At 36.8% G+C, this 27,404-nt stretch overlaps 1 protein-coding gene and 1 long non-coding RNA gene across 4 annotated transcripts in view; one reads left to right on the top strand and one right to left on the bottom strand.

Annotated features, from left to right (window-relative positions):
* The first annotated feature begins 76 nt into the window (after positions 1 to 76).
* Positions 77 to 27,404, top strand: part of adipoqa (adiponectin, C1Q and collagen domain containing, a) — a 51,891-nt gene continuing 24,563 nt past the window's right edge. Inside the window, exons 1-4 of one of the 3 annotated variants that reach the window (XM_087308764.1) lie at positions 77 to 170; positions 5,815 to 6,015; positions 6,122 to 6,207; positions 15,903 to 15,980. In XM_087308764.1, coding sequence (XP_087164890.1) covers positions 6,168 to 6,207; positions 15,903 to 15,980 — 118 coding nt within the window. In that variant the 5' untranslated portion in view covers positions 77 to 170; positions 5,815 to 6,015; positions 6,122 to 6,167. Of the gene's footprint in view, positions 171 to 4,386; positions 4,699 to 5,814; positions 6,016 to 6,121; positions 6,208 to 15,902; positions 15,981 to 16,107; positions 16,178 to 27,404 lie in introns of those variants that run through there. The other 2 variants (XM_087308765.1, XM_087308768.1) reach the window with 2 other exon arrangements.
* LOC141380712 (uncharacterized) lies at positions 12,048 to 15,411 on the bottom strand. Its single transcript, XR_015525073.1, has 6 exons — positions 15,190 to 15,411; positions 14,801 to 14,944; positions 13,967 to 14,083; positions 13,834 to 13,875; positions 13,428 to 13,514; positions 12,048 to 13,043 (listed from the first exon to the last, which is right to left on the bottom strand). It is a non-coding gene; the product is annotated as an uncharacterized LOC141380712 (long non-coding RNA).

Genomic DNA, 27,404 nt, shown 5'->3' on the forward strand with positions numbered 1-27,404 from the left:
CAATTAATAATTCTGCTTTGATAAATATATACCTAATTGTATATACACTAAGTTTTCGTCCTTGTTTGTTTATTAGACTGTGTATAGAAAGCAGTGTTGCCACTGGTCCTGTTCTCAGAGGATTTGTTAGGACAGTTGCTTGAGGGGAGATGTTGAGAGTCACTGTAAAGGTGAGTGTGTTCGATAAAATGATTTTATATGACGACCCCCTTTGAGCGCTGGAGGGTAAAAACAAACATATTGATCACCCTCCTGTTACCTTTGAGCAAGTTGTTTGGAAGGTTGTGAGGCCCAACATCTATATAAACTAACACAATAATACCCTTTTTTATCGCTGAAAGATGCCATTTTGTTCTACTTTTAGATGTTCCTGTATGTTTGAACAGTCCTTTAATACACAACAGCACTCACAGATTACATTGTTCTATTAGATGGGCTTCAGATTTTGCAAATGGAGTCAAACAGTTATCTGCTACCACAGCAAACAGATTGGAAGACCAACACTAATGCAAAACTGAAAATAGATTCTTATCTTTAGTGATTGATGTACTCTTGTTTTCATTTATTTTTAACAGAGCCCTTTATACTACTAAGTAATTACACATATACAGTAGATATTGAAACAGTAATGATATACATCGAAAACTTGCGAAAGGTAATACTAGATGACATGATATGAATTGGCAAAACAATACTAGAGTGTCATAAATGACTAAAAGTAAGGTGACCTCCAACTTTGGGAGCCTTGTAGCTTAAGATATAAACAGTGTGCCTTATTTAAAGGTACAGTATGTAAGATTGACACCCAGTGGTTGAACTAGGTATTGCAGTCCAAAATCGAAACACTTTTTCACCTGGCCCCTCTTCTGAGGACTCAATGCAAACACAGGTTGCCAGATTGACGACCCCAACAGTTTGTATATTGAAACGGTAATGATATACATTGTTGATCTACATTTTACATTTCGGAGGAAAAACTTTGCCAAAGCCAATACTATGCCATGATATGAATAGCAATATTAGGCACTAGAGTGTCATAAATGACTAAAAGTAGGGTGACCTCCAATTTTGGGAGTCTTGTACCTCAAGATATAAACAGTGTGCCCTATTTAAAGGTACAGGTGGTTGAACTAGTTATTGCAGTCCAAAATCAAAACACTTTTTCACCTGGCCTCTTATCTGATGACTCCACGCAAACGCAGGTTGCACTAAAAAATCGCTAAAAAATTGCACTTAAAATCCACTTTTGCTATTTTAAGAATTGGAAAATCCACTTTGAGCCCTGGCCCATGGTGTAACAGGGTTGTGCTTATTCTCTTAATGACTTATGGGTGTGTTTTGAGAATAAACAAATCAGAATCTCATCTCCCATTCCCTTTAAGAGTAAGTTGCATCGCGCCTTGGCGCATTTGCTATTTACATGGCGAACTTTGTAAGTGGAAAAACTGAAAGCTTCACTAGCGACAAAACAGTTAAACAGACCATCTGCAGCGCGAGAATGAGCCTCCACGATCTTTACTTTAACTTTCACCTGACAGGTGGGCAAATCTATGCTTGTTTTTAATAAAATAAATATAAATATGCATATAATAAATAATACTTCTAAAAATAATAACATCATACAAAAGCAAATTGTCATGAATAAACTGAAAAAGCCCCTCAAGATGTAGAAGGCATGGAGGCAGTGGATTTTATATTTATGTAGAAAGTAATATTTTACAAACATTTTAATCCTTTATTTTTTTTATTTGTAAAGATATTTGCATGTTGTTGTACTTCCTGTGTGTATTAAGCAATGTGTAAGGGAGGTGCACAACATGTGCTCTGCACTGGACTTTAGACTTGCTTTAGACCTGCTTTAGACCTGCTCTCATTTGCCAACAATGCATCTTAACACACCTTTTATCTAGACCGAAACACCCATGAGTCCACAAAGTGGCGCAAATGAATTTGCTATTTAAACAACACGGTGGAAAACAGGAAAATTAGTGCTGTGCTGGTCTGAAAATAGCAACACGTAAAAACGCGCCTTATTGCCCCTGGTGTATGATATAAAGTATAAACCAAGAAATATCAGTCACTCAGCATGTACTTTAAATAATGTTTTTAGGTTTGATATGTATTAATTAGATTCTAAACTTTACTATTTTGTTGAAGTGAACTATTCTGAGTTATATACAATGCATTTGGTACGTTTTCCACCAAGGTAACCCAGAGTGCTAAAATATAACTGGTTAAACTCACAGTTGGCAGGTTTTAAAGACCAAAACTAAGTCGTTTTTTAAGGAGAATAACTGACTTAACATAGTTTTTGTTTACTTCACTTAGTTCTTGTTCACTTTCTTAAATGTCTGCAAACATATTATGGTATTTTTATGCTTTTAGAAGAGTCAAAAACTTACATACTGCACCTTTAATTTGAGTTTGTTTTTTAAACATTTAAGAAACAAGCAGAGCAAAAGTAAACAGCCAAAAATAAGTTCAGCTACCTCTGCATCCAATACAATGAAGGTAAATGTCTTCTATCTACAAGTCTGTTATTTTCAGTGTATTCATTTTATGCGTTTAGTAAACTATGTTAGTTGTTAGTAGGGCCGTTCACAAATATCAAGCTTATTGACCGTTTAAATTGACTATTAATATTTAGTAATGCCTCCAGACATTCATTCTATGTCACTTTCAGTAAATATGTGTTTATGTAAGTATCTGTTTAATGTATGTATATATGTGTCCTGCTAAATCTCATCTGGTGTCCTACAACAGAACAGCATCCCTTTTTGACAGGTTAAAATGGACAAGTTGCTTTTTTGAAAGGGTTCACATTCAGACAACAGTGTTGCCAAAATGATCCCTGCTGGCATGGATTTGTGAAAATGACTAAGAAAGCTGTGTTATGCATGCCAGGCCACGCATCTGCATACACCTTTATGTGACCTTAAAGTCTTTAATGAGACTAAAGTAAAGTTTTAAGTTGGAAATAACTTGAACGAACCAATCATTTAGCTTCATGAGATCTCAATGTATCATCAGCATAAACACTTACCAGTAGGTACACCTTACTAGTACCAGGTTAGACCACCTTTTGTCTTCAGAACTGCCTTAATCCTTTGTGCCATAGATTCAACAAGGTACTGAAAAAAATTCCTCAGAGATTTTGCTCCATATTGACATGATAGCATCATGCAGTTGCTGCAGATTTGTCGGATGCACATCCATGATGCTAATCTCCTGTTCCACCACATCCCAAATGTGCTCTATTGGATTACGCTCTGGTGACTGTGGAGGCCATTTAAGTACAGTGAAGTTAAGTATGTTGTTGATGCCAAATTCTGACCCTACCACCTGAATGTCACAGCAGAAATCGAGACTCATCAGACCAGGCAACGTTTTTCCAATCTTCTATTGTCCAGTTTTGGTGAGCCTGTGCAAATTATAGCCTCAGTTTCCTGTTCTTAGCTGACAGGCGTGGCACCCAGTGTGGTCTTCTGCTGCTGTAGCTCATCTGCTTCAAGGTTTGACATGTTGTGCATTCAAAGATGCTCTTCTGCGCACCTTGATTGTAACAAGTTGTTATTTGAGTTACTGTTGCCTTTCTTTCAGCTGGACAGTCTGGCCATTCTCCTCTGACCTCTGGCATTAACAAAACATTTGTGCCCAAAAAACTGCCACTCACTGGATATTTTCTCTTTTTTGCACCATTTAAGATGGTTGTGTAAATCAGCAGTTTGTGAAATACTCAGACCAGCCTGTTTGGCACCAACAACCATGCCACGTTCAAAGTCATTTGAATCTATTCCCTATATTCCCCATTCTGATGCTCAGTTTGAACTGCAACAGATCGTCTTGACCATGTCTACATGCCTAAATGCATTGAGTTGCTGCCAGTGTATGACTTTGTGTGTGAATTGTGAGAGTGTATGGGTGTTTCTCAGTGCTGGGTTGTTACTGGAAGGGCATCCTCTGCATAAAACATATGCCAGAATAGTTAGTTGTTTATTCAGCTGTGGCGAACTCTGATATATCAGAGACTAAGTCGAAGGAAAATAAATGAATGAAAAAGTCACCCACAACTTGAATGGCCCGAGGCGGAGTAAATCACAATTATTTGGATGAACAATTGTATTTTTTGATGCTTGTGAGCAGGGCCGGAGTGGGACTCCTTTTCAGCCCTGGAGTTTCAAGCCTCAGACCGGCCCACCTCAGTTCACGACTGTCAATATATTAAAATAAGGACATTTACAATTCAATTTCTAATGACACTATCACGTCTTTTTTTGAGAAAACAGCTGCTTTAGAACTTCAAATGTTTAACAACCCTTACAGTATTATGTCTTAACAATAAAAATGAAAAAAAATAAAATAAATACTCAGACGTGGTTCAAACACGGATCCGCAGTGTCGTAACCTAACATGCTAACCACTGGACCACAACAGCTGTGCATCGAGAGATGGCTCGTCTGAGTTATATCATCATTAACCAGGCTGCGAGAAAATATATAAAAAGAGCAGAGCTGCGGTAAAATAATTAATAAGAAGACTGTGGTCAAGTAAAAAAATAATAATTAATTTAAAAAGTGTGACTGCTGAGAGCAACAGATTCTGGAGCTAGGGACACCGGCCCTCGCGGCCAAAAAACAGACCGGCCCACCGGGAATTCTCCTGGTCCTCTCGATTAGCCAATCCGGGCCTGCTTGTGAGGTATTACTATGCTTGGTCTAGGATATTGCTCCAATAATTTAGAATTTTGTTTTTTTGAAATATACAATTATATTCACATGCCTTAGATAATAAGACAAAAAATTAACTCAAGTTAACCACTCACTGTTAAAAAAGCCACCAGCATATTTTCTATTAAAAATGGACATTGAAAGTGAAGTTTTCCAGCCAATTTGAAAATTATATCTCTATTGAATGGGCGTTATCAGAGGTTTTTAGCTGATAGATATGGGCCTGTAAGGGCCTTCTGTGCCTACTGGTGGACTCAGATAGCTGTTATCACCCATCTACATGGATAATTAGCTATAGATCTTATATGGCTTTGGCTGAAAGTTAACGAGAATTATTTATATCACTTATTAAATTTCCCACTAATTGTGTTTTATTAACGTCTACCCTTACCCCAACCCTAAACCCAGCTATCACAGTAATGTAAAAACAGATCTGGATCTGGAGTCTTCTTTATTAGTATAGCTGATTAACCATGTGGATGGACGATAACAGCTATCTGAGCCTACCAGTTGGTGCAGAAGGCCCCTACTGGCCCATATCTATCAGCTGATAACCACTGATAATGCCCATTCAATCATGTGATAACATTCAAAGTGGGTGAGTCTTCATGATTAATAGATGGTATTGATTGGTTGGTTGGTTGGTTTGGTTGGTCGGTTGGTTGAATGGTTGATTCACTGACTGATTGATTTAACTGACTGTTTAAATTGTTAACAGTACTTTATAAAAAAGAAAATTTAGTTTTGTGTATTTGAAATATAAAGAAAATGTACTGGTAATTTTAAGACATTATCTGCTTTTTAACTGATGTTATTTGTACATCTATTTTGTAAGGTCTGACTTTTGCAAACCAAGTTAATTGCAGTGCTATCTATTTTGAAAGCTCTGACTTTTGCAAACCAAGTTAATTTCTTTCACCAGAAGAAACGGTGTTGTCCTTCAGTTCTATCCCAATAATTGCTTTCTGCGTGTATCTTTTCTCATTATGAGTGTACAACAAATATCCGTCTGTGCAGAGGCATTAATACAGTTGGAATGGTCGTATCCCAGAATCTAATGATCTGCTTCTCCGCTTCCTTCCTCCAGTAATAATGAGTCCAGTCAGACTGTGCATTCAGCAGGGACCAGACCTACAACCCATAGCCTGATTTGACCCGGCTGGACTTCATATACCTAAGTCAGCACAGTTTCTGCTGACCCATCAGTCCTTACAGCCCTTGATACTGTTTCTGTGTTAATTGATCCAGCACAGTCAATAAAGCAGGGGGAAAAGAGACAAACTGTGAGGTGTGTTGCAATCTTTGCTGTCGAGTTTTTATTTAGATTTATTTGTAATTTGTGACAGAAACAAGCATTTTTTTTTTTGATGTTCTGTCATTCTGCATTTAAACAGACGGAGCTGTACTTGTCTGCTTGCATAGAAAAAAAGATACGTATGGATGTTTTTTCAAGATGGCCACCAAGAGGATCCTAAAGAAAGTAAGAATTTTCTTTATATAGCTTATTTCATCATTTAGTTGAAGTTCTACACACACATAAAATAAAAGTGAAAATACAAATGAGGACAGTAAAATTGTAACTTTTTAAAAACATGAATTAAACTTATGTATTGAATTGTATTTTTTTTTTATTTAATAACTTTGGTATATATAATTTATGGCATCTTATTCATTCATTTTCTCTTCAGCTTAATTGCTTATTAATTTGTCCAGCACATGTTTTACGCAGCGGGTGCCCTTCCAGGTGCAACACATCACTGGGAAACACCCATACACTCTCATTCATACAAATACACTGCAGAAAATTTTAGCTTACCCAATTCACCTGTACCATGTCTTTGGACTTGTGGGGGAAACCGGAGCACCCGGAGGAAACCCAAGCGAACGAGAGGAGAACATGCAAACTCCACACAGAAATGCCAACTGACCCAGCCAAGGCTCGAGTCAGCGACCTTCTTGCTGTGAGACAACAGCACTACCTACTGTGCCACCGCCTCATCTTATATGGTATTTTAATGATTGAAAATGTACATGTAAAAATATAATTTAAATCAACTTTTTTATTGGTTTAATATTTCTTTAAAATAATCATGTAATATATAATTTCAAAAAACTATTATTTAATTTAATCACACAATAATAAAGTGCATCACATGCATAAAAACTAGTAAGATTGTTTGGAAAATATGTTAAATTAAATTCAGTGAATAAATAATATGAATAAACCACATACATGAATAAATAATAAATGAATAAATAATTAAATTATAAACATAAATACTTTTATTAAAGTAAAGATACAATATACAATATTAAATTATACACCATACAAATGTAAATATGAATAATATAAATACATTTTAATCTTAATCAAATTATAAACAGTCTAACAGGGTAGCGCTGTCGCCTCACAGCAAAAAGGTCGCTGGTTCGAATCTCGGCTGGCTCAGTTGGCATTTCTGTGTGGAGTTTGTATGTTCTCACCGTGTTCGCATGGGTTTCCTCTGGGTGCTACAGTTTCAAGTCCAAAGACATGCGCTATAGGTGAATTGGGTAAGCGAACTTGTTTGTAGTGTAAGTGTGTATGTCCTGGTCCTCCAGGTTCAGGGTTGAGTGTTGGGAATGATGATGAAAAAGGAGATGTTACGAAACACCAACATGATGCGGCTTAATATTTACTTCTATATAAATGGCCCTAGAAGTAAGTAATGTATGAGTAAATCTAAAGTTATAAATATTAGAAAAAACGTGAAATTAGATTAATTAATATCTAAATGTAAGAAAAAAAAGAGGATTTGATTTCAACTTTTTCCATCCTGTTCTAATTTTGTATTGTAGTTTCTTCAATATTATTATGCATCTGAATTAAGAAAAACACAAAATGAGCAATGGTTGATAACCTGCATGTTTTCAGACAATCTTAACTTGTTGGTGATTCTTGTCTAGAATAAGACTCAGTTTAAAATGAAAGAAATCTGGCTTCGCAAGACAAACAACAAAATGGAAATGAACAATAATAATTGTAGAAACTTTAACCAGACTTACGAACAGTGTTGGGTAAGTTACTTTAAAAAGTAATTAAATATTATTAAATAATTGAGCCTGATCTCACGAGGAAAGATATCTATTTTACATTTTGTCAGTTTAGTTGCTAATTCGTACACATTCGTTCAAGGTCAGTCGTATGAAAATGTACAATTTTAAAAAGGAGGCGCCACCCCTAAACCCAACCGTAATTGGGTGATGAGCAAATTTTGCTAAATTGTACGAATGAGATCATACGAACTCCTATGAATTAAGCTGCAGGCACACTGGACTTTTCTCCACATAGACTTCTATTCATACGCACGCGAATGCGTCAGACCGGAAACGCAAGCTTGTGCGACAAGTTTTCACAGTTCACTGCGTTGGAAACTTCAAGCTTGGTGAACTTTAACCTGCGAAATCGCATAACTTGATTGCATGAAACCAATCGAAGATCAAAACATAACATCTCTATATAGAAATTTAAAACATGGACAAATCGCTCCCCTTTTTAATGTCTAATCATCTTGTTTAATCCTGCCCCTTTACGAAGTGCCATACAACAAAATTTTGCATGCACAAAATCTAGTGTGACTGTGACATGCGTCACTAAATCAAAAAGTTATGTGAGATTGCGTTGAATAATTACATCATTAAAATTGTACTTATCTTACTTTTCTAATTACTTCATCTGAAATTAACTTAGTTACTCAATAAGTCATTTGACTACTTGACTCAATACTAAAAATACACATAAATCTCAACATGTTAACAATAAAAATTGAAAAAATTTTTGTAATTAGGTGACAACTAATTACTTCACAACATTTAAATTACTTTTCCGATTACTTTGTCTAAAAAAGTAACGTAGTTACTTAGGTAGTTTGATTGTTTAATACAAAAATTCAAAATACTACACATCTCAACCAACACAATCTCACGGCAATTCGTAACTTTTTCATTTAGTGGCTAATTCGTATGAATTCGTACGATCTAATTTGTACAATTTAGTACGATTTGCTTATCCACCAATGACAGTTGGGGTTAGAGGTGGGGTCAGGTGCCACGCCTCCTTTTCAAAATCGTACCATTTCGTATGACTGAACTCGTACGAATTCGTACAAATTAGCCACTAAACTGGCAAAACGTAAAATACTTACGTTTTCTCGTGAGATCAGGCTGTCTCAACATATAGACATATATAATTCAATTTTTAATAATTTGCATTGGAGTCAAGCATATGCAATTGCCTTGATGAATGAATAAATTGATAAATTCTTTAGATTGAAAATGTTATTTAGCAAAGTATACAGTACATTACAATTGATACTGGAATGTCAATCTTACGTACAGTATTTAAGGCAGGGTGTCAAAACTCGGTCCTGGAGGGCCGGTGTCCAGGAGAGTTTAGCTCTAATCCTAATCAAACACATGTGAACAGCTAATCAAGCACTTAGATAAACTAAAAACTTCCTGGTAGGTGTGTTTAAGAAAGTTGGAGATCAACTCTCCAGGACACCGACCCTCCAGGTCCAAGCTTGGACACCCCTAATTTAAGGCAAGTACTTTATAAGTGACTGTAATTAAATGTCCTAAAATTTTTAAGCAATCTCTTACTTAGTAATCTAAGTACAAGTAATCTATTACAAAGAAATCTAATTACAGTAACTAGTTATTTTGCAGTAAAAAAAAATTACTACAAAATAGTTCATTACTACAAAATAATTCAACCCAAACACTGTGTATGTAGTGTCTCCCAGTCTCTCCTCCATCTCTCTATTAAATGACCTTCGGTTTGTGAACACAAGAGCAGTGGATCATCTGGGGAATCCGCCTCTGGGTTCATCATTAAAAACTTTCTCAGGCAGAGAATCCAGCAGCTGCGTCTCAGCGGTCCAACATCTGGGGTCTGTTGAGGAAGGAGGGGGGGGGACCATGAGGGATTGCGAGAAGTCGAAAGATAATTCATTAGAGTCGTTAAGTAATTAGCACAACAGAGTAAGAGGAGAAAAGGGGAGAAATAGGATTTTCAGAGGTACAAACGTGTCACGAGGGCTATTTCTGGATTCTAGTGCCTGCATTGACATCCAGTTAATAAACACTTGGTGGAGTGTTGGTGGCCTGCTGAGACTGAATCTAGCAAAGGGGAATGGATGATCAATGAACAGTTTCTGACATTTCAGCATCTCCAAATTTGTCCATCAGAAAGAAAAGCCATTTATCTTCTGGATAATTAGTCTTTGGCTTCAAATACATCACATAAAAAGCAAAAAGTACAACACACATACATTCAACATCATCACAAATCATACTCAAATCCCAGTATTTTAAATTCTATGACTTGGCACAATTTGATCCCTTTAATGAACATTTTGATTGCCTGAGATTGCCCAAAAATGTTTTAGATAGCAAAAACCAATATTTAAATTTCAAACAATGAAAACAATCTTTAATAATGACATATGCTTTCTGTTTAGCTCTTATTTGATTTCATTCAATTGTCTTTGTAGTTAACCTGCTTTTCTTTTACTAGCAATACTATATACACTGTAAAAATATATGTATTAATTAAGAGTTTTCGTATTTTGTGATTCACTGTGTTATTATATGGTTGTGAATTGCTTTAAGGGATTTTGATCTCTGCGCTTTTGACTTTTGATGTTGAAATTTAAACTGTCCTATTTAACAAAGAAACTTTTAATGACATTTCAGTATGAAATAATATAATGTATAAGACATAATATATAATGAAGTCCAAACTATTAAAAATGTTAATAAATGTCCCTTTTTCAAACTTTTCAAGGTAAAAGTGTTTGAAGAAAGATCAAAGTCTCATAATGCAATTCAAAAACATAAATAAATGGGGGTAAGAAATAACATGAATCACAAAATATGGAAAACTGTTTATCTACAGATATTTTTTACAGTGTAGTCAAGTTAAAACACATCACACCGTCTAACAAATACTTAGATACCATCTCCAAAATATGTTAACTCACACCAAAGTGTAATAACCTCCTTATAAGATGCATTGCTTTTTTTTAAAAATGTCTGCAGGGGTGCACATAACTGCTGCAGGTTCACATGTGTGATTAAAGTAAAAGATGTGCTCCAGATTCAGCACTAAAGAATAGCTTTTGTGTTCATTGTTCATTCATTCTTGTCTTGTTGTGACCTTGTTACCCAAGTTAATGCAAAATAAGGAATTTCCCTATGCATCACTGGTAAGATAATTATTTAAAATGTGTTAAAAAGTGTGCCGTGTAATATAAGGCACTTGTTTTTTATTTATTTTCTTTTTTTTTAAAGTTATTTGTTTTGTAGGAGGGATGTAACGATTCACTTGACTCATGATTTGATACGATTCACCATACTAATCTCATGATTCGCGATTTAGTCACAATTGTTTAACAAAATAATTTGAAACAAATTTGAGGTGAAGAGCCCTTTCATTTTTTTTCTTTAATGCTGCACATTTTTGCAAAAATATAATATATTTTCTGCCATAACTAAATTGCTAAACAAGACTCAATATAAACAAACTAAAACTGTGACTGTGGTGTAATTTTACATTTAAAAAAGAAATATTAGCACTTCTATGTTTCCTGGCATACGTCTTTGCACATTTACAACGTCCCTTGCTGAAAAAAAAAAAAAAAAAACTCTTTCACTGGGGACTCAGATGGCCAGTATGGAGAGGAAAGCCAGTGTGTACAGAGGTGGTCAATAGGCCCTCTGATCCAGGAGACTGGCATAACAAAACTGATTATGAAATTACTAATTATATAGTAGGATAAAGACAGGAGTTTAACAGGATTATGAAGGCGAATAGTTAATATTACTTGTAGAGTTATTCAGAAGAAGTATCAGTGTTATACTCCTAATAAGAGAATTAAAATATAATAAAGCAAATAATAAGCAAATTACTAAAATACTACTTTGAAAAAGAGAGGGTAAAAATAATCTAATACCTGCTTCTGTAACAGAACAACTTTCTCTTTCAGTCTGAAAAACATCATTACACTATACACTGTTAGACATTTCAAAGGGTTTTTACAGTAACTTACTGGCAACACTGTTGCCAGTAAGTTACTGTATTTTAGATTTACAGTATACAACTGTAAATCCGTTTACAGCATGTTACCGTAGTGTCTGAAAATGGTTAACTACTGTAAAAACCTAAGTTAACAGTTAGCTACTGTAAACCTTTTGATTTTGTCCTAAATATTTTATAATATAATTTTATTAATATTATTTTAATACTATAGACCTAAAAAAAGACACAATTACAAAATATTAACAAAATAAACACTCTTTATTTAAAACATTGGAGATGCTTAAAACAAGCTTAAAAATGTGTAAAAACATTACATTTCAATCATTCAAAATATTTTATTTTAAGAAAAAAAAACATTGAAAATGACAAAGCACATTAACATACATGTACAAAACTAATTTAAGTGTCTGACCTGCATATTGTTGAGAAAAAAAAAACCAATTGTACTAAGTACTACTGACATTAAACCAGACACAATTACAAAATATTCCATTCTTTAAAACATTAATAATGCTTAAAGCATTTAAGGAAAATGTGTGAAAATTACATTAAGCAATAAAATCAACACATTAAAAATAAATAAATCACACAAAGCACTAGAACATACATGTACAATAAAAATTTAAACTTCTGAATTGCATATTGTTGGAAAAAAAATATTTGTAACTATTAGCCGACTCAGAAACAACCCAACTTTAAAATATTACTAGTTCTGGTGTCAAATGCTCAACAAGGTCTGAATTCACATGTTCAAATGCAATTCATCTTTATTTCTATTGCACTTTTACAATGTAGATCAATGATGTCAAAGCAGCTTAACATAGAAGTTCTTGTAAATTGAAGCTGCTTCAGTCCAGTTTTCAGAATTGAAGCAGTAAATGTCACTGCTGAAAGTCCAAACACTGAAGAGCAAATCCACCGATCCACCAATCGTAGCCAAGTGATCCAGTGGCGACAGTGGCATGGAACAAACTTCACCAACTGACGAAAGTGTAGAATAAAATCCCTTGAGAGATACCAGGCTCAGTTGGGCACGACCAGTTCTCCTCTAGCCAAACTTGTGCAAGGCCGCAGTCTAGGCACCAGAGGCTTGAAAGTTCACCAGCGGGTGGTCAGGCTGGCCCATTGGATCAATGCGGAAACTCATTGATCACGTGTGTCTTTTAGGATTCACTCCTCCATGACCACCACAGCATCTGGTCAGGATTTGGCCCAGTCCAGGATTATGAAGAACTCTGGATAAGGACAAACAGACTAACATAAGCATAGAAGAAGCTTGTTTAAAAAAAATAAATCATATACTGGTTAATTATTTTGAAGCATGGCAGCTAGGTTGGAGTAGTTTTCAGCTGGTACTGAGCAACTGGCTCCTGCTCATAACCTGCTCACTACCATGTTTAAAAGATAACTAACCAGAATGTCCTGTTTATTTTTTTCCCTAACAAGGTTTTACAAAAACATTGTAGCATTTGTGATGGGTTGATTCACTGCAGGACAGATTAGACTATTTGTTTTATGTATTCCTAATAAACTAAAACTGACTGAATACTGATAAAACTATTGAGAGTGTCTCACCTAATCCAAGTTCTCAGTTAGCTGGTGAAAGAAGGATAACTCACTGTTGTTCATGGTTGTCATTCTCTTCACTACTTCTCCTGCTATCTTCTGGCTCACTCTGGTTGTTGCTGTGCATTTTGTTTCATCCTCTGGAATTATTTATACAAAAAATTGTATTATTTTATTTATTACAAAATATTTAGGCAACATGAAATGGGGAAAAAGACATTTAATACATAGACAAATGCATGTAACCCAATACTAATTATTGTATTTTGAAATGTCTGACCCATGACAGACCTCAATCTGCTCAAAAATATTATAAACAAAGATAAAAAAAACCTACTAAATGGTTTAATAAAAAAGGGAAAACGATTTTTTTATTTAGCTAGCAACTAAACATGTGACACATTTTGTATTAAAAGTAACGTTAATATATTGAGAAACAAATAGATGTACAGTACTTACTGTTGTATGAGGTCCAGTTTGCACAGGCAGGCTCCCAGTATTCTATATTGAGACCATAAAAAAGCCAAAAATACAGATAAGAATACCATGCTACAATCCACAACCTCCACACAACTTTTTTTTATTAGTTTACCTTGGTTGCTTACTGGTCTTGCTTATTTTTTAAGCATAAGGCTGTGCTGATCAAGATGTTCCTCAGAAATGCTGTTTGTTTCTTCAGACAAAAACTGCTGCTGTGCCAGTGCCATATCTAAACAGAAAAAAATATAATGGTAACAATTATGTTAAACCAAATGTCAAGAGTTGTGATAAAAAAATAATTAGCAAACAATAAATAGCAAAAAGGTGGTTATTAGCATAATGCATAGAGGTAAAATTGGTTTTATATTAGCAGATTCAGACTTCCCCCTTAATAATTTAATTTCATAAAAGTATTATTTGCAAACTCTAAATAGCGAAATCATTTTAGCAGCTAATGACTATCAAAGTACAACATGCTCACGGTCAAATAAACAGTGTTAATGTTGATTTCAAGTCATACTGGCATGCTAATTCTGATCGAATATTCAAAGTAACATGGTAAACAGTATAGAGTCTTCTAAATGAACGAATGTGCGAATATAAAACCAACTTTACCTCTATGCATATTGTAACGTTGTAGATTTACGTTAACGTTCTTATAGGTTACGTCGCGATGTTATTTTCTCAAGCTAACGTTATAAGTTACTCTAAACCAGAGGAAAATAAGTTCACAACATCTAATATATATAGTATAAATCAATACAAGTTAAACGTTGCACGTTAAAATGAGTTTGAGTCCAATTCAGTATAAACTTAGCTCAGTTTAGCTAACAGTTAACATTACCATTTTAAGATCGCTTCAGCCAATGTTGCCGAGCAAACAAATGCTAATAGAGGTGCTCAAATCAATGTCGAGTGTTGTCAGCACAGACAGACGCGCTTTTACCTGCATTATTTGTTGGTCTTTCATTCATATTCTTCTGGGGGGAAACACTCTCTGCCGGACCGTTGTCTCGTGCTAAGTGTCCTCCGAAACTGTCTGCATACCTCTGGTTCCCTCCTAAACCAAAACCCGCTGCAACACCGGTTCCTATGTAAATAAATAAAAAGATATGACGAGAACAATGGCTAATAGTCATAAACAGTCTTATTTAAAGTAATAGTAGAGCTAATGTAATAAATTAAATAAAGGTAACATCTTAATAGATGATATATTTCTCAAATGGGCGAAATAACGCCAAGCCAGAGAAAATAATAATAGCCAACTTTATACTTTACTTTGTTCTATTCTCGTCCACAAAACATTCTGTAAAATGAAACACTGCCTCAGCTTACCAGAGTAAAGTTTGTTAAATCCAGTATGTTCTTCAGGCACACTAATAAATTGTCCTCCAGAATTGCTCCAGGGTCCTCAGGCAAAATGTGGTGCAGAGTAGTCGAATCGCCGCAAGGTGGCGTCGAAGCAGTTGTGGAAAATACAGTATAATACACGAATTTTTACAAATACAGTACATCGCTGTATATGTTGTTCGACGTCACACTAAATTCCCATAATGCAACGGTAAATACAGTTATTTACCGTAAAAGGAATTTGCAGTATTACACTGGGTGAAATACAGTAAATAACTGTGTAATTTACAGAAATGTCTAACAGTGTATGAAACACTGATGCACCGTGTAATCTCCGTAGCACTAGTCGGTGCAAGCGGCGCTGCAACTCATTCAGTCCATGTGGTTTGGCTTATTAATAGTTTTTTTAAAGACATGTAAAGACATCTGTGACAGTATTTTTTCACTGTGCTGACGGTTTATGTGCATCATATTTAGTCTTCTGTTAGTACCACAGTCACACAATGAGGACAAGTTAGGTTCTCTTTTCATGAATTTATTCACACAAGTTTAATAAAGATTAATAAACAGGAGAAGCAGGTAAGTGATAGTCTTTGCAGTTGAGCAGATGGATTGTTGTTTACGTTGTAAACAAAGAGCTTTAGGCAAACATAGAGTGTAAAGTCACTTTCCTTAAGGATATCTTTGTTCATCCACAGGTTTGAGAGAAACATCTACAGGAGAAACATTCGTTGGAGAGGGGAAACATCCACGGAAGCAGCCGAGTCAGGGAGAAGGTAAGGTGAGCCATCAAACATTGGTTCCAGTCCTGATGATGGGTGCAGCTGTGTCTAATCAGAACTCAGGTGAATGCGCTCGGGTGTGATGAGAGGTGACAAGAGATGGGGAGCGATGATTGGTGCTGAGGGAACGTGATGGTGAGAGAGAGTGGTTGATGGAGCAGCAGGAATAAACCAGGGATGTGACAGTTAGTGTATGTATTGTAAACATCTTTTTGCAGTATTTGCACACAGTTTGTCTGGCACACTTCATTGCTGTCTTTTTACTCTGCCGCCTCACCTCTTGCTCGCCACTAATGTGCAGGAAAAGCATGATTGTGCCTGTAAACACAGCAACCCCTCTGTTCAAAACACGTACCGCGATTCATTCAACATTTCAACCGGTTTGAATCGTCACATATTTGAATCGATTTGCAACTGACTCACAGTGAATCATTACATACCTAGTAAGTAGCAATTCCAATAGGCTTTGGATTTAGTTTGTAACCTCAGATTTAATAAATAATGTTGCGGGAGATAGACTCATGCAACATTTCGATGCTTGTGGCTTGGAGGAAGAACGTAAAGTTGGTCTCTGTGTGAACTGATGATGTTGCAGACAACATTGAAGATTATAATGGCATTGTTCTCATATTACCTCAAATGTTGGCAATTGGAATATACTGTACATACTCTGGACTGGCCACAACTTTAGGATGACAAGATATGCAAATGTATATATGGCGCATAAGGTGGCTGTATCATGAACAGTGTGAGGACCCAACAACATCTTATGGCACTCTTTTGAGAAGCAATCCAAAACAGTTATGTGCAACTCTGAATATACACCACATTTCCAACAAATAATGCATAATGCAAGCTACATTGCATCTCTAAAGACATTATTATCTTGACGTTTGCAAGGGCTCGGCATAATATTCATACAAAATGCGAATGAAAACTCACTTTTTGTTAGTTAACGATACCCATGACTCTCCTGCATCTTATTTAATGAACCTTCACCCAATGCCATGTCTTATTTATGATTGTTTTTATACCATATTCATTGCATCTTTGCATAATTCAGGGAACCCACAAGATGCTTGTATGGAAATGTGACCCAGCCCTGGGGCTACCAACTTATCTCAGATTTGCATGATTTCAAGATAAAAAAAAGGAGTCAGCCGGTTGCAAGATGTAGACAAAATCGATATGGTCAGACTGCAGGTCTTGGCTCTTGGTTTTTCCTGCACTAAATATTCATGTAGAAAATCCATTGAGTAAAATGCTGGCCTGGGAGTCTATATAGGTCGTCTCTGGATGTTCCACGAGTGGTTCGGATGGAGTGCTAACATGCAAAAATATTAAAAAGCGATAAACAGGCAAACCTGTGCAAGCTCAATATTTCACTAGATTCCTCCGATAACAACTTGAGTTGTCACAAGGCCCATGGCTCCAGGGAAATGGACCCTGTATAAGTGAAATGGTGTCTACTTTCCTAAAACAGCCCGGGGGTAGAGAGAGAGAAATTTTGCGAGCGAGAGAAAGGTTAGAGCGCATACCAAATAGACAAGCTAACACCTCATTATTCCAGCTGTCACCAGCTGAAGAAATGACATAACCAGGTCTGTATTCCGTATTCGTTGGCAATTTACGCAACGCCTTTTTCTCATTTCAACACCAATCGTCAGTGTCTCGATTGCGTGCCTTGGCCTTTGTGTGGTATTTTAAGCAGTTTATAAAGTCATCTATATTTTATAACAGTGTGACAGTACATCTGCGCTGACAGTCATGAGCTGTCTGCTGGTTGTTTGAGCGAGTGCTTAGTCAGCTGCTGCGCCGGCGCTGAGCAATTAGCGTGTGGAGCGTCTCCCAGGGGCGCTGTATTTCAACACTAAAACCCACACTTCAAGTTAACCAGGTGCTGAAATCATGCACTGCCTTGAGTATTTCAATAAATAAGATTATTGCTTTATTTCACTCAAAAATAAACATTTGCTGTTCAATTACTCGCCCTCAGGCCATCCAAGATTATGTTTTAGGTGATTTTCCTTTTGGTGATTCATTAAATGCAAGTAAATGGCTACTGGTGCTTGCATATACAGGCAAACCACAATTAATACCCCATGGCTTCTGAGGATACATTACAACAGCCCTGAAATTATGTATGTCCAAAATTTGGAAATCTGTAAAAATGTAGTCTTCATTGAGTAAATAAATGTTGCAGCATCCATGATGTAAGTACTATTTTGATAAACAATACTACACATGGACCCATCTTCTCCAAGGTAAACAAATAACATCAGTTCATGAGTTACTTTGCATCCACATATACAGTATGTCATTATGAGACAGGAAGCTAATGAACATATAGGACTGTTTGCCGTTTTTAACAGTAGAAATCATCCTAAAAAATATGTTTCCCATGATCCTTTAAAGAAAATTCCACTAATTAGAGTCATGGTGTGCTAAGTGTACCAAAAGAAATTTTTAGCCCCTCCTAAATCAAAACAGCCCCTTAAAATAATTAAAGTTCACACGAACCAGAAGCTGCGACCAATAATATTCTACGTAACAGAATAATTAATGAGAAAACAGTGGGTGTGGCTTGTTTTTCTTACTGCAAGCTGAGTGAATGTAGTAATTTAGGCATTTCATTCAGAAAGATTAGTAAATGTTTTTTAAAGAGTTATTACAACTTAACAAGAACCTCCTCCTGACTGCTTGTTGTCAAAACTGACAGTTGGATCAAAATCATGTAATCAAACCCAGGCTCATTCTGAAAAAGTAAAATTCATTGTATACTGACAATATGTGATAACAAAATCATATGGTTAGATTTGATTTCATTTGTACTTTAAAGTAAGCAAATATTTTTAATTAAGCAATTTTTTCTGCATCATATTATTAACCTGAAAAACTGTTATCAGCAAATATACCAGACTATATTACATTAAAGGTGCTAAAAAAAAGTCCTAATTAATTTCATAATATTTCAAAATAAACAATAAAATTATAACCTACTGCAATAAAACCAACACAGGCTCATTCTGAAAACGTAGCCCCGCGGACGTTTCTGGAGACCGTGATTTACGTGGCCGGAGGTACGTAAAGGCCGCGTTTGGTTTTTTTCGAGCGAACGCTGCGGGGGGATGTGGCGCCGCTCCGCCCCTCCTCTTCGCGCTCGCCGGCCAATGGCTCGCCTCCGAGTGGAGGGCTTTCCCAACGCAATCAGTTTTTCCGCCTAGCTCACAGCGTTGCGTCGGCGGAGCGGAGGCCCCAGAGGAGGAGGAGCCGAAAACGCGGTCGAAATCGAAGACGAGGGCTTTTGCTTTTTTTTTTTTTTTCGATCCGGCGGCTTTTCGCGCGAGAACGGCGCCCGCCCGAGATGCGAAAAAGCGCGCACAGCGGCCTCTCGCGGATCCGCGAAAACAAAAAAATCGCTCGAATACGTACCTCCCGGGAAGTAAATCGCGGTCCGCAGAAACGTCCGCGGGGCTACGTTTCCACAATGAGCCCGGGTTGGTTCCATTAGACTTGAAATGACAATCTTGAAACCGCCCCATCATTCTCAGATGGGACTGCGAGCCAAATCAAAGGTTACCTAGGGCCAACTTTGGCCCGCGGGCCCTAGTTTGGGCATCTCTGCTCGAGACTGGAGCAACAGATGTTTTTAATTATAATGCTGTTTTTACTGTTTCTTAATCAAATAAATGCAGCCTTTTTGTGCAAAAGTGACATCTTTTTAAAACGTTTAAAAACTGCAAACATTTGGGATAGTGTGGACTGGTTTAGTATGGGCATCAGCAGTGTGCTTTCCTGACCTACATTAAGTCTAGGTGGTGTGTATCCATATTTAGCTGTATGGAATCTCAAATGGTGAAGTCTCACTCTCTGACATACTTTTAAATCTCAGGTTTATTTCTACCCAGTTTCTCAAAATATCAGGTTGTTGTTGGAGAAAAATCCTGCAGCTTGTTGCTAACAAGTTTCCAGGATTCAAGATCCTGCAATAGTAGAAACAGATGTAACTTAATTCAATTTGTTAGGAAAAACTATTCATGCAGAAAATTGCAGAATGACTGTGTTGATCATTATATTTCTGGTCTATTACACATATGTGTATGTATGAGGTTCAGCATGGAAGCTCTTTTTGTAAGGGAGCCACGAATCCCATTAAAGAAAAAAAATGAGAGAGATGAAGGTGGTGGGAATGCTCGAAAAAAAGCAGAGAGGTCTGCTGGGACGCATGGCCTCCCTGTGTTCATTAGCACGGCCCATGGAGTTATAGGATGAATTACCTGTCTGCATGATTCATTACATTTGCCCTTTACTTATCTCTCATCTCACATTTTATGTTCCTCAGAGTGGCTATGTCAGAAAGCCTGTCCCTTGGCTATCACCTGTTTAATGGTGTAAATGGTATTGTTCCCAAAACATATTAGGGCCTGATTACATTACCAAACCCCTGGGTGCACTGTGCACCTGCTGCTGTGAGCTCTGAACCTTGATATATAGTTTATCTGAAATCAACACAAGAGTATAGTGACTAGTGGTTAGTTCACTGATGCAGAGTGGGACTATTTTGGTCGTGCTTTTAAAGGGATAGTTAATTTAAAAATTGAAATCCTTATATTTGTTGTTGTTTTTAATAAAACTACAATTCACAGAGGATTTGTTAAAAAGTAAGATGAAAGGCTGCATTTTTTAGGAAGCCATTGCAGAAGACAGAACAGCAGAATCCAAACAGAGACTGTTTACAGGGTTTTTGCATTAAAGGAATGTTTTCATAGGTACCTATTGGTACCCACTTTAGTAATATTCATTAAAATTTCTGATTGGTGTAAATGTAAATTGATGGCATTTCATGCCGTTCAGCCTCATAATCTTAAAATATGAGCAAAAATGACCTGTTTTGTAATCCCTTTAGACATTACGCTAGATGTTTACACCTTGAGCCAACGCATGCCTCCCACTAGTGCTGATATACAGCCATATCCCACTGCTATTCGTGTATCCGCTTGTTAAGTGGTGACGTGTTTGTGACGTATGTAATACTGTTTCCAAGTCCAAGTCGCCATTCATTTGAATGGAGAAATCATTAGTTTATGATCACGTTTTATTCTTATCACACATTAAAGTTAGTTTTATATAAAGTCATAGTGTACACAACAATCTCTAGGCTTGCTGCATCACAAATAACAAAATTTTAACAAAATTAATTATAAAAAAATTAATCCATTTCTGATCATCGGATATTAGGCATGGACATATATATTGCGATTGTGACTTTCGAAAGTATTAAACCGCTTTGTAAACGTTTATTTGTAGCATTTCATGAATCTCCCCATTCAGTTGAATAGAGCGCTTGGACCCGGAAGCCGCTCCGCGTGACGTCAAACTTAACAAGCCGATGGAAAATGTTAGTGATTAGTTCATTATCATTAGAAATATTCCTTTATCAATATCCCTGAAAAAACATCTTGTTGTAGCTATGTGCTATACACAGAGCTTGACATTAACTTTTTTGATCACCAGCCACTGTGGCTAGTAGATTTCCAACATTACTAGTCACTTGTCATTTTCACTAGCCACTATTGTTGGGAAAATATATTTTATATGTATCAATTTGACTTTGACGTGGTAAAATAACTTGATTTAGATGCTGTGTTATGTCCACATGCCTTCTCATGCTATTAACTTCTTGTGTATATTGTGTAGCCTGCTTAGTGTGCATGAGCAAATAGGTTGTCGCAATGCAATCAGTTTTTATTTCACATGACTTTTCAGGGCTCAAAATTAATGATTTACCAAATTTATCTCTGACCACACCAAATAAGTATTTCTTAGCCACAATTTTTTAATGTTTCAAAACAAGAAAAATATGTATAGCTGTATAGGTGCTCTTTTTAATTCAACAAAACTTTTCTTTAAAAAGAAATATTGTTGTGTTTCTAAAATATGTGTATCTAAAAAAAAGTCCCAGATCACCAGTTAACTAAACATAAACGAGGAGTAATGTTATTGTAAACAATAATCATCAAACCATATTAAGAGAAATAACTGTAAGCAAAAGAAAAAAGGTGAAACATACCGTGTTTGATAATAAAAGGATGATCACGCACACACGGTTATTATAGCTAGGCCTGTTAATAATCTGTTCAAAGAATAATTAAAATGAAAGCTGTGACCGTTGCTGCTTAAACAAAAATATGTGTATTATTTTTTTTAAATCTTCAGCTCTTAAAAGCAGCAGGACTGTGTGTACACAATCATCACTCTTTGTCCAGTCTTTTTCAAAGGGAACCGACCACACCAGTTGCGCTTCCTCTAAGCATGGTTGCTTTGTGCAAGTAAACGGGAGCGTGCGCATCACATCAGCTGTTAGCGTCAGTAATCATCTTCTCAGTCTGTATTCACCTGCATTCTTTTGCTCGGTGTTGTCTGTCTAACCCGCCAGAGCTGAAATCTACTCGCATTTGGCAGGTTGGCTGGCTTATATTATAGCAAACAGTGAAAGACTTGTTTAGTTAAGTGAGTGATTCAATGACTCACTCAGAAACATAATGATTATGTACGTGCATTTAAAAAATAAAAACAGGTTAAATGATTCAAATGACTCACTTGTTGGTAAAATTAATCAATTCCATGCGTGTTCAATATAAAAAAAAAGGTCAGAAGAGGTTTTTCTTCAAGGTTTAACATACAGTATTAGCAATTTATTGGATATGTAGGAATAATTCGATTCACAAAATTCTGGAATCCTCAATGCAATGCAAGAGTTACATTCAGGGCTTTTCATTTCCTGACTTCAGCTTATAAAGGCAGCTGATTTCAACAGGTGGAGTTTAGTGAAATTCGTCATTCGTCATTCTCCAGTCCTCCATTGGCCGCACCCAGGCCCAGATTGGATAATCGCGAGGACCGGGAGAATTCCCAGTGGGCTGCTCCATTTTTGGCCTTGAGGACCGGTGTCCCTAGCTGATTGCACTCTCAGCAGTCGCACTTTTTCATTTATTTATTTATTTATTTATTTGACCGCAGCCTCACTCTTTTATTCATTATTTTGCCGCAGCTCCGCTCTTTTTATTTATTTTCTCGCAGCCCTGTGAGCAAAATGCAGCCCGCAGGTTAAGGATGACGTAATTATCATTCGTCCAAAAACAGCGGGACCTTAGTGAATAAAAGAATTCGAATGATTGATATTAATGAATATTACACCTGCTCAATGAAAATCAGATGATTCGCTACATTCATAAATTAAGAAAACAGCTGCTTTAGAACTTCAAATGTTCAACAATCCTAGCTGTATTATATGTCTTAACAATAAAAATGAAAAAAAAAATATATATATATATATATAAAAATGTTTTTTTTTTTTTCATTTTTATAGTTAAGACATATAATACTGTTAGGGTTGTTGAACATTTGAAGTTCTAAAGCAGCTGTTTTCTTTGAAAAAAAACGTGATAGTGTCTGAATTGGAAATGACCTTATTTTAATATAGGCAGTCGTGAACTGAGGTGGGTCAGTCAAGGCTTGAAACTACAGGGCTGAATAGGAGTCCCACTTGAGCACTGGTCACACCCATACATACGTCCTCATTTTCTACAAATTCTCTGCAAAAAAGCGCAAGACTTCTTAACTGCAAATTCTTGCTCACATGATGTTTCGCTGCAAGAGCTCAAGTTAATTTTAGACACTCAGGCCTTTCGATTTCTAGCAGCTCCATCTACTTCTGCAAAAATGCTTCATTATGCAGAACATATCACACTGGAGAAGAAGTTTGGTTAATATATCACCTTTAAGCAATACAAATATACTTGTTTAATGAAACGAAAAAGAGACAAAAATATGTTAAAAGAAATCCCTTGTAATTTCTCTATTCCAACACACTCACAAAAGCCCCTTTCACACAGTGATACCGGTAAATATCCGGAAAATTTCCGGAACGACTTTACCGGTATATTCAAAAAAGCGCTGTTCACACAGGCGAGGACGTTACGGAAATTTTCCGGAAAAGAGCATTCACACATCCATTCCAAAATACCGGTAAATTCTGACATCATTCACCACAAATGAGCTTTAAACGGCTGCGCTTGTATTTGTAAACATTTGACTAAATTACAAACTCTTTTGATGATCAATATTGTAAACAACTTTCACTGGATCATATTCGCATGTCGAGATGATCATAATATGTGCGTGTGCTGACGCTCACAGGCTGTTTCATGGGCACACGCAAAGCTTGAAGGTAAACAAACAACGGCTTATCATAAGCATCTTATCGATGATTATTTGCACAGTTGGCATTAAGAAGAACATATAAACGTTATCTGACTAACTTCTAGCAGCTAAATGTGTCTGGAAAAATATTCAAAGGCTTTTATTCTCACAAACCGCGCGGACGTAAATGCGTCTGACTGTTGTGATTGGCTAAAGCAGAAGTCTTACGTCAGCACGTTCTAGACGTGCACGAGCTTATTCCGGAAATCTTCCTTCTGCGTTCACACAGCGCAGCATTCCGGCAAATTGCCGGTAATGTTACAACTTCTCTTTCCGGAAAATAGCCAGAACGAATTTACCCGTATTTTCAAAAAGGACCTGTTCACACATACAACCTTTCCGGAAAATTGCCGGTAATTTTCCGGAAAGGTCTGTATGTGTGAAAGGGGCTACTGATGATCACATGTCCACATACTTGCAGAAATCCACTACTTACGCAAACGCAAGCAGTTTTCTGGACAGGAACAGCAACGAGTGCAGTGATACAAAACTCTGTGTCAGTTGGAGTGTTTTCACATGCTTCAGTTTCACAGAGAAGGAAATAACAAGTTTGGGACAACATAAAGTTGAGAATAAAATGACAGATTAGTCATTTTAAATTGAACTCTCTCGTTAAATAACATTTTAAAACATCTTGAGCTGTTTGATATGCATTCATAGGCTTCAGGTCTTGTGTCCAGTGCTAATTAGCAGCTGGGTAAAATCTGTTTATTCTGGGCTTCCACTTTATTTATATTTCATTAGTGACACATCAGCTCTGGCAGTGTCTGCCACATATGCAGTGAGACATGGCAGACGATGCCCGAAGGAAAACGCATGCTTTAACCGAGGCAGCTGTAAGTCTATCCGCATGGACGCCCTGTTTTCAGAATAAATAACAGATTATGCTGTCATCAATCCACATTGTATCTGTAAATCCCCAGATGATGTGCGTACAGAGGTTTTGTTTAAAAAAACTAATTGAGCTGACATCTTTGTTTCAATGAAGAGCCTGTGAGATAAATTGGGTTTAGATATTGTTATGTTACCAGAGAAAGTAGCTTGTTTCTGACGATCTTGTCCTTTTTACTCTGGACAGCCACAGTTGATATGAAGTTTTATTTAGCATTCAGGCAAGCAGAAGATTGCTCGACTTCACTATCGCGATCCACCATCCCCCAGATGGCATACATAGATCACAACGTTTTCTAAGAGCTTGACAGTCTCGTTTTTGTGTCATCACTTCTTTATCCATTCATCACAATCAGCCGCTGCCCTTGCTGTAGGGATGGTCATGAAGATGGAGATCAGGGAGCATCACGGTCATCCATTCGGAGCAGCTCCACCCTTCATTTCTTATATATATTTTAAAGGTATAGCTCTGCAGAGGTTTTTATTGTTGTTTAAGGGTTTGGCAGTCTGTGGCTCCAGGGAAGTCCTGTCAAGTATTGCAACGTTAGCAGATTTATGTGATAAAATCCAGAGGTAAAACTGCATAAATAATGGAAATAATAATCAAGATTACCAATGCAGTGGCTGTGATTGACTAATTGTGAGAAGTGCTCAATTCAGCGTTATGTGCTATGGCCATTGTGAGTAATTGAGATTTGTGTGTCATTCAGAAATAAACTTAAGAGTTTCTTTAAAATTTCAATTTAATTTTAATGATGTAACAAACACAATGTAGAATTTTGATTTGAATAGTAGAACTGGCTATAAATGGAGAGGCGCTGCTAGACATTAAGCTCTACAGGGGTACACCCTATCCAATATATTAGGGCTGTTAAAATTAGCACTTTAACGCACGTGATTAATTAGAAATATTTAATGCATTACAAAAAAGAACACAGTTGCAGTTTTTTTTTTCCTGTTATGGTCGACGTCTGTTCAGGGACGATGCATGCATAGAGGCGACCTAGGCGGTCGCCTTGGGCTGCAGAATAGTGAGCGAACCCCCCGGTCCCCCCACTTTCATCCGCTACACCCACCCTCTCCCTCACAGTCCTCGCTTTCATGAGCAAACCGCTCACTTTCTTTTTCACTTTCCGGTTGAGGGCGGTGTGATTGCCCTTTGCCTAGAGCGCCAGTTCAGCTTGCTCCAGCTCTGCGTGTGTTTAACGTGCAAATAAATTTGGATAAGACCAAGGACGCGCTTTTAGAAGGAAAGTTTCAGTATAAAACAATTAAGATCACATCACCAGGCTATCCTGCGTCTCCTCTAGAGTTTTATGCAATTTCGCAGTTTAATTTTTAATATTTACACTTTAACTGCAGCTCAGCAGTTCACTCTCATTCAGCATATTTTCATTCAGGATGTTTTAATGGAATTTGATACTGCATGGCAAACAGAAAGAAAAACTTCAGCATTTCGGGACTCGCGTCATACTTTAAGGTAATCAAAAATCACTGCTTACATGGTAGACTCTTAATCAGTATAATCTTAATCATAAAAGCGGAGTATTGGTGTCCATGTAAATGTACTGTAGTGAAAGTGGCAGATGAAGTTGCAAGCTGTCAAAGACAGCCCAATTTTCTGCTTTTAAAGGGCCATGAAACCCCCTCGTTTCAGCAGGGTGTTTTCACACCTCTACTTTGGAAAAAGTCAGAAAATTGGGCGTGTCCAGCTCTGTTTAGGGGGGAGTGTCGGAGGAAGAAAAGAGACATGGTGTGGAAGTGTCTATTTGGGCACGCTGAATGAGTCAAAACACACAACCAACAGGGGACAAAGTGACTGTGTTTACATGGACATCTGTAGTCGAATTATTTGCCAAATTATTAAATGGTGGACTTTAACTGCAGTTTGGCTCTTTCATTCAGGGAGTTTATTCATGTCCCTCGCGACAAACGAGAATCCGCTGTTTGAAGATAATTCTACAAATTAGCCAAAACTAGACAAACTAGCCAAAACTAATTATTGATTTTGAACTATACCACTGTCAGTGGTGTCCTAGCTTTTTCTTGCTTCTAAATGTTTGCTTTCCATGTACATTTTTAGTAGCACTGCTTATAGGTAACACTTTATTTTGATGGTCCATTTGAGTATTAGTAGACTGTCTGCTTATTATCTACTGATTCTTCTCTTTCAACAGACATTTAACTGACTATGAGAAACTTTGCAAGCACATGTCAACTTGCACTAACCCTAACCCCAACTCTAACCTAACAGTCTACTTATAA

The sequence above is a fragment of the Danio rerio genome, chromosome 24, assembly GCF_052040795.2.
Source record: "Danio rerio strain M-AB ecotype USA chromosome 24, GRCz13ab, whole genome shotgun sequence".
In the NCBI taxonomy this organism is placed as follows: domain Eukaryota; kingdom Metazoa; phylum Chordata; class Actinopteri; order Cypriniformes; family Danionidae; genus Danio; species Danio rerio.